This window comes from Acanthisitta chloris, unplaced genomic scaffold (assembly GCF_000695815.1).
Source record: "Acanthisitta chloris isolate BGI_N310 unplaced genomic scaffold, ASM69581v1 scaffold20214, whole genome shotgun sequence".
In the NCBI taxonomy this organism is placed as follows: Eukaryota; Metazoa; Chordata; class Aves; order Passeriformes; family Acanthisittidae; genus Acanthisitta; species Acanthisitta chloris.
The window spans coordinates 1-8631 of record NW_008667867.1 but is presented as its reverse complement, the minus strand read 5'-3'; the positions used below and the strand labels follow the sequence as shown (position 1 = coordinate 8631).

The following is an 8631-nucleotide window of genomic DNA, read 5'->3' as shown; positions in this document are numbered from 1 at the left end:
GAGGGGGAGAGGCCAGGAAATGACTTCTTCAAATACACAACGCACTTCATGGATAGTGTTATTCCAATATTGTTACCAATGGTTCATGGAAGGCTTTATTCTGAAGAAGTTGGGCAATGTGGCATCGAGCCCAGGACCAGTTTGAAAACAATGGTAAATACATTTAGCAATGCTCAGAATCAAAATTCATGCAAGACCAAGAAGAAAAACAGAGTACTAAGTTTGCTCTTAGTGTATACTCAAAGACTAAAAGTATCACCATGAAACTAATTCTTTCCAAATGGTTTCCAAGTGATCTCTTTCTTGACTTCCTTTGCATCACCTGGGTGGCATAGTAACAAATTAACATAATGCATTGTTGGATTTTTAAACAATGGGAGAATAAAGGATGATTTTTTGCTCCAAGGCAACTCACTGGGTCTATATATCCTTATTAAGTAGCTAAGAAATAAGAGAAATATAATCCTCTTTTCTTCCCAAGATTATTATTTTCTTAAGGAAAAAAAAGCGTTATTTCATGTTACTATTGTGTGAAATTTCTGTATGATCAAAAAGAGAAAAAACACCCTCAAAATCTCTGCTGGACACTCTTTTATCCAGCTCTTCTGATACCAAATCCAAGCATGTAACCACCTCCTTACATACTCTGCCTACCCAGTACCACATACACTGTTATCCCATTTCATGGAGGGGAACAAAGACACTGATAAACTAAAGGATTATGCAAATTCAGAGAGTAAACCTGTGGCAGGGATAGTAGGGAACTGGACAAACTACAAACTCATCCTAAAAACTAGGCCAGATTTTTCCTCCAGAGAAGTATAATGCAATCACCACCTACTCCAAAGCAGCAGCAAAGGGTTCCAAAATAGAAGTTCTCCAGCTATCCCTGTCTGATGTAGTCCCACAGAAATCCAGATGAACTCCTGGCTACACTCTTACAACATACAAAGTAGGACAGAGAAGCAAAGAGTCAGTTCGCATTGGATGTTCTGTGCATTGCTACCAGCAAAGTAGAGGAAATGAGCTTTCTTCAGGCAAATGATTTCAGTATTTGGTTGAGGAATAATGTGTACCTTAGAACTCCTCAAAGTTCATCAGTTATAAATACAGAGCTAAAGTTTACTGCAACTGATGTGCACAGAAATGTAATATTCCATACATGGTTGCAAAATATACCAGAGAGCAGAATACAGGAAGACTTGAACAAATACTGTCCTATCACACCTTTTACACCCATCTTGAATTAAAAAAAAAAAAAAAAAAAGTGGAAGAAAACTGCAAATCCTTCCACACCTAAAACTTGAAGAAAACTGCAAATCCTTCCACACCATCCAACAGATGTGATTCTGTTTCTCAAGACTTCACTACCTACAAACAACAACCCTAAAGAGGTCATGGTGCAGTAGAAACACCATGCTTGATGCTCTCCGGAGACATTTCTTCAAAATTTTTCCATCTTTTACAGTTCAGGGAAACTTGCAAGGTTCTGCTCTGTAGACACAGGTCGCAGACCACCTCTCCAAATCAGTACTGGAGCAGCTAAAATAGTTATTTCCCTAGGTGGGACAAATTGTGCTACACAATCTGCCTCCTTCTGACATGACTTGGTTTTCTTCCTAGAGTACCCCTTGTTTTGAGTAACAGAGCACTGATAATCTAAGATGAAGGACAGAACTGAATTCTACGGATCACAATTATTCCCCCTAGGTCTGTCAAATCTGGCTGGGGATCTAGCAGAAACAACACACAAAGCAACTGTAAAAAAGGAAAATGCAAGGGTAGTGGAAACCTACCAGGACATGTGAAAACTTCTATAATAGCTTGCCTTTGTTTTGCTCCTGGTTTCAAGGCAGGACTCTGTAAATCTCAATTTAACATACTGCAGCCCTCTAAAATTTTAACAAATACTACACTGAGTAGTCTTAATCACATTTGAAAAAAGAATTAATAAAAAACAACCTGCAATTCTCTAAATAGAGAACATAACAGCAACCCAATTCTCTATGCTACTTTCACTTTTCCTCTTCAGTCTTCTCCTTGCATATATGAATCAGAAGTTGGATATGTTACCTGGAGAAGCACCAGGAGTGGACAGTGGCAACAATATTTTTAGGTGGGAGGAAGAAGGAGGAAGAGGGGACATTTGGAGTGATGGCAAACAGTCAGTTCTTGTCTTCCCAAGGAACTGTTACGCGTGATGGGCCCTGCTCTCCTGGAGATGGCTGAACACCTCCTGTCTGTGGGAAGCAGTGAATTAATTCCTTGTTTTGCTTTGCTTGTGTGTGCAGCTTTTGCTTTCTCTATTAAACTGTCCTTATCTCAACCCAGGTGCTTTTCTAGTTTTTATCCTTCCAATTCTCTCTCCTATCCCTTTGGTGGGGGAGTGACAGAGTGGCTGCATGGTTCTTAGCTGCTGGCTGGAGTTAAACCACGACACTCCTTCATAAGGTATGGGATATTTTCCCTGTACTACTGAGAATCAATATTCTCACCATTCACTTGGAACACAGGCATTCCTTGAAGGTTTTCCTTCTGTTTCTGTCCACATGTTTAGGTCATGTACTGATTTTATATGTGGTGCCTTTGTGTAGAATGTACTCCTGCTTAAATCAGTCATTAAAATTGAAGAACACAACTATCTTAATCTTGGGTTCAGTAACAGCTTCCAGCTTCTCGGATTATCTCCAAGCAAAGTGTATTCACTTACAGAATTTCAAATCAAATGTTCGTCCACATTAACCTATTAATCCATTAATGTTAGAATCCTGACCTTATTAAAGACAGTTTAAAAAAAAAATATGTAATTGTCAGTGTTGTCAACTTACAGGTTTCTTTTTGCCAGGCAGAATGATGCACACGCAGACTGGAAGGGAGCTCAAACTCTCTTCCAGATTTGAGTATTCCAGATCAATCTTCTGTAGCAACACCATGATGCCTGAACATTGATGCAAGATGCAGCATGTTCTAAACTCCATAAATTTGGCCATGAACCAATGGATTAGGGGTACCCAAATCCCTCAAAAAGATTCTCAACACAGTGCAAGTCATGGCCAGAGCAGGAAGTTGCTTACTGTCCTATCTGAGTCACACCACACCGAAGTGATGCAACATCGGCTCCCAAGGGTTTCCTTAATGTTGAATTATTTTCCCTTATCAAACCACAGTAGGTAATACGGTCTGTAAAATCAGTTTTCTGGAGTGTAATGCAGCTATTTTAAGACTGACCATTGCTGGAGTAACACGGGAAATCTGCAATAATGCGTAATATAATGAACAACCAAGCAAAGAAACATTTTGGCCCTAATTCAGTTCTGTTCTACACAAAGTATTATGCCATGATCATCTCAGAATGATGAACAATGATGACAAGAAGACTATTTGTAGCACAGATCTACAGGATACAGCAGCAAAAATTCCACTTAATCATCTGAGATGCACCTCTACTAATTCAACTTCCACTACTGACAGTTTCACACGCAGTTCTGCAAAGGTAGACATTTTCCCATAAAAGTTATTAGTATAGGTGTCCTTCATTGGATTACTGCCATTTGAACTTAAAAAAAAAGAAAAAAAGGCTAAAAAAGAAAAAAGCAAGCAAACAGAAGAGATATAATATAAAGAAAAAAAGGCTAAAAAAGAAAAAAAGCAAGCAAACAGAAGAGATATTACACATGGTGTAAAACCCAAGTTTATCACTGGTTATAACAGAATAAATCTCAGCAATGATGCTGAACTGCGGGTTGTGAGGACAAAGGGTTGAAGGATCTATGTTTTGGCAAACAAAAAAAAATAATCTAGGACGAGGCAGAGAATGCAGGAGAAGATTTAATTCAAGGGGGCTATCAAGATAAAGTCTTGTGGATTAACACCCTCAGTCTTCACTAGGGAACTCTGTATATATATCTATATATATAACTACCATAGCAACATAAATCTATTATTAGACATTTTTGCTTCATGTCACACTCCAAAGAGCAACTCCCAAATAGACTGGTTAAAACTAAATAGCAAAACCACACTGCACTGAGGAAAATAATGGATTGAGATACACAACTCCCTCCAATGCTTCAATGTGTGTGGGAAGCAGGCTGCAGTGTTGTTCCATAATGATCAATGAAAGCAAAATTTTGACTCAATTAGTAAATCTCTATCGTTATGATAAACTAGCAAGGAAATACATGCAAGTTACTGGAACATCTGGAACATATTCCAAGCAACAAATAAGGATGACAAATGTGATGCACGGTACTGCACAGTAAGAAGGCGGCAATTGTATAGATTAAAGAAAAGTGAGGCGGCACTTTTCTTTTCAGTCCCGTTTTCAGTTATTCAGTCTTTTCCCAAAGAGACCATTCTGCAAATGCATTTTCTTCTCTTCAGTCTGAAACCCAGAAGCTTATCTCTTGCATTAACACTCGACTACATTAGTTATTTGAGCAGGGACAAGAGAGGGAATAGGGAGAGAGAGCCTTTTTATGCCATGACAAAATGAGCCCAAAGCTCGCTCTGTTCATGAGGAACTCAAGCAACAAGAAACAGGATTTCAATCAACACTGTTAAAAGCAAGATTTGAGATCTATAAGGCCAGTACCAAATTTAGGACTCCATTTTTTGGTCATGTACAAGCAAACATTTTGGAAAAAAAATATAGCCAAGCCAATCTGAAGGGAGAAATCTTGAAGCCCATAATGAAATTAAGCATCTGGGCAATTTCTATGACTGAGTAGACACAAAACAATGAAGACTTTGGAGTCTTGTCAAGTAATGTATGCCTCTTCCCTTCTGTAACTTATGCCTACTACATGCTGTAGTATCTATCATGAGGATGAAGATGAGAATACTCCTTTCCTCTTTGCCGCACTCATGTCTAAAAAATTCCCTGTCTGTTGGGTGTTTCTTCACAGGCTTCCCTTCTTTGAACAATGTAAGATCACAAGTTAACATTTATCAAATTATAAAAAAATGAGATTCTTTATCTGAATCATATTCCTGAACCAGTGGCAATGAATGCATTCACACAGCAAGACCACCAATTCAGTACCCAAAGGGATGGTTCATCAAAGCAAAAATATCAGAAAGGGGTTTACATCTACTAGGTTCTAGTAGACTTTCACTGCAAGCATTATATAACCACAAAATCATTCTGGTTGGTAGGGACCTCAGGATGCCTCTACTCCAACCCTCTGCTTTAAGCAGACTCAACACCAAATTCAGTTAAGTTTGCTCAGGGCTTTTTGCCCAATTAGATTTTGAAAAGCTCCAGGGATGGAGATTCCACTGTGAAGAGTTCATGGTCTCATCAACAGGACCCAATCTGAGCAAAGCAGAGATACTTGACACAACACATTTACCCTCCAAGTTCTGAAGTTTACAATAGGCTGATGAGCCTTACCCAAGCACATTTGTGCCTTTAATTTACTTGTTCTCTTTGCACTTCCAGGACACCACTATGCTGTAAGTGCCTTTTTACAGGCATAAAATTAAGGATCAGAAAGATTGTCATTGAAAGACTGAGTGAGAGTTCAGTATCTAAGTAATTTTAAAATCCTGTGCTAAGTATCTTGTTTTAATGAGGCAGAGAAAACCTCATTCTTCTGCTAATGGCTGAAAGGAAGTAAATCACTTCAGTGACCACTGAATGAAAGGCTAACTTCATTCTTACTCCTTCTTCACATCAGAAAAACATGGCATGAAAACATGGCAGAGTTGAATGTATTCAGGATATTCAATCCAAGATCTCATATCATATCCCAATCTGATTTCCTACAGCAACTCTTCTGGTTCTCCGTTCTGTTAACTTGGTAAACAATAAAATTACCAGTGGTAAATCTTTCAGTGCTGCAAGTGCAAAAGATTTTGGACCACTGCAGCATACAAAGTATGAAAAAAAAAATTCCTTAGCAGACCTCACTGAAAAGCACGATAAACTTTTTTTTATTCAAGAAGTGCCATTGCTTTGTCCTATTTTTTGTCAGCTGGCTGGGAAAATGAATCAATTGTCATGAGAGTATCTATTAAAAAGCTCATTCTGTTAAGACAAAAAATATCAACTGTTGAATTATAAATGAAGAATTTAATCCAAAACTCAAATTTCAGACACCCATAAATGGCCCAGAGGTGCTACAAGTCACTCACACATATATAGAACATGGTTATGAAAATGAGCCATGAGCCAATGGATACACACAATAGAGAAAAAGAAGAGGGGCAAAAAATTGCCCATGGAAGGTAACAGCAGCTATAGTATAGATATGTGTATGCCATTTCCTGAAGAAATTAAATTGGGATCAGTTTTCCCAACCCTTGAAATATAATTAATACACATACACAAATATACTGAAGAGAAGGGAGAAAGCTAATTTTGGGGTCTAAGGATGATATTAAGACAAACTGTAAAAAGTGAATTATAAGAACATTTTACAGCCTTTAATATTTTCAAAATTTTAAAATTAGTTTCAGAACTTTCACCAAAAGTATCTTTTAGATTTAGCCCTTCTCTCTCCTCTTCATTTTATAAAGTTTCTAAAGTTCTTTGATATTTTTCCCACAGCTGCAGACACAGACAAACTCAAAACACATAACCTCCTGGTCCCCATCTCCTCACCAGGACAAGGAACCTATTGCCTGGATCATCTCACAGGTTTTTGAAGACACATTAAATTACTTTTTAATGTGTCTTTCATTTTGAAGTATAAGAAAGCCAAAGCAAAGAGCAGACAATGAGCTGGTCCAAGGCAGACAAGTCTTCTGAATTGAGAGAAACTTGCTGATTGATACCAGCTGACAATCTGGGCCAACATGTTGACCCAAGAACATCTGCTTTACAAACAACCCACTTGCTCTGCCAGGAACAAACAGTTTTCAAATGGATGCACTGGGCTGCAAAGCTATTAGAGATAATGGTAAAATTAAATGCATTTTCAAGCTTTTTCTGTCAAGTCATGGCTGTGAAGGATTTAAGTATTTTGATTCCCTTCTTTTTTTGCACTACCTTTGCTAATATTCATTCTTGAACACATCTGAATCAACCATAAGGAGAACGAAAAAAAATTTTATCAGGTCAACTTACTTTCAAGCAAGTTCACAAAACCTTATGGAACTGGCTAGTTATGACAGTGTCATCAACCACATGAAAATATACACCCTGGATCTACCAAAAATAAAAGCCAGAGGCACTACAGCAGGTTAGGATGTGCATCATCTGTGCTTTAAACCCATGTCAATTTTCCATTTAAATTCATTCCTGAGTATGACAGTGGTAGAAAGCATTGTGTTATTCAGCCATTTTTTTCCTGGATTCTCAAATTCTTTGCAACCCTTGAGCATTTTCCAGCAAGCTGTTAACCCTTTATCTATGCCTTTGGAAAGAAGGGCTTTTTCAAACAACTGCAATGTTGTAGCTGTGGATAACTTCCCAAGACAGACCAGTATCTCACTTCTCCAAATTATCTCTTTGGTTTCAGCTGTTGGTGATGGACATCACCCTTGCCAAATCAAAATAGTCAAATCTTCATTAAACCATCCATAATTCAAGAATTTACTATCAGAAAACAAAAAACCCTAAAATTATATAGGTTACACTGATTTACAGAGAAGGACCTAGGAGAATGACAAAGACTGAAAAGAACTGAAACTTAACAGCAGAAGTCCTTCAGCAAATACGTATATCACAATAATCAGATTAGAAAGTTTGCAGGCACAAGCCCATCACTTGGCTAATTTTCTGATGACAAAAAGCTGAGCTCCAGTCATCTGTTGAGCATGTTTGTGTTCCTGTGAGCCTGTCTGCAGCTGGGAACACCAGGAGGGAGGAGAGGAGGGGGAAGAATAGCTGTCCCACACTTGATTGGCTTTTTTCTTCTCAACAATGTTCACTTTCTACTCCTAAACAACTGTCAGAAGTATCCCAGTAATGTCTTATTTGATCTTTCCCCACTTTGAAGAGTTAACACACAGTTTGTGTCATCCTTTATTAGAAAATACATGCTACCATTTCTCATCTCCCTGCATCCCAATTTCCAGGGCAAAAAGTAATGTCCGGGTCACTCACCCCTAACATCTGATGCAAATAATAATACTGCGGCCCTTGATAATAGAGCAGGAAGGTTTTCCAGAAGAGCCATACATTGATGGAGAGCCAGGAAAACTGAAACGAAACAGAAAAGCGATTGTGAAAAGTAACACGTGCAAACCCTCCAGAGTTAATTTCATTCATAAAGACCATAGGTCTGTAGTTTCGTAAACATATATAAGTGAATGGTGTAGTTTTGTATAGGTGTGAAAACGGAATGGGAAAACAAGCTTCAAGCACTAACCATATTTTACACATTAAAAGGAATAGTCAACACGTGAGAAATTTTCGCTTTAACTTCGCGGAAGTTTGTATTTGTGTCTTTAGACTACTGAGAGCCGGCGAAGCAATGCAAGCCACGACACCAAATCGTTAGTTAGACATCGCAGCTGGAGACTTAAGGAATAAAAAGCAGCGACAGAGAGAGACAAAGGAAGAAAGGACTTGACTTCCAAAGAAGCTGCATCTTCTCCCCCAGAGTCCCCCAAAGAGGCGCTAACAAAGCGCAGGACGCGGCCGCGGGCAATGCCCCGGGCACACGCGGGCAATGCTCCGGG

General features: G+C 38.6%; 1 protein-coding gene across 1 annotated transcript in view; it reads right to left on the bottom strand.

The window, feature by feature from the left end:
* Positions 1–8149, bottom strand: part of LOC103800322 (NADPH oxidase 4-like) — a gene marked incomplete at both ends in the record, with an annotated part of 30063 nt that extends 21914 nt beyond the window's left edge. The window contains one exon of the mRNA XM_009072698.1: positions 8054–8149. Within this exon, the coding sequence (XP_009070946.1) occupies positions 8054–8149 (96 nt within the window). The remainder of the gene's footprint in view (positions 1–8053) is intronic.
* Positions 8150–8631: the final 482 nt, after the last annotated feature.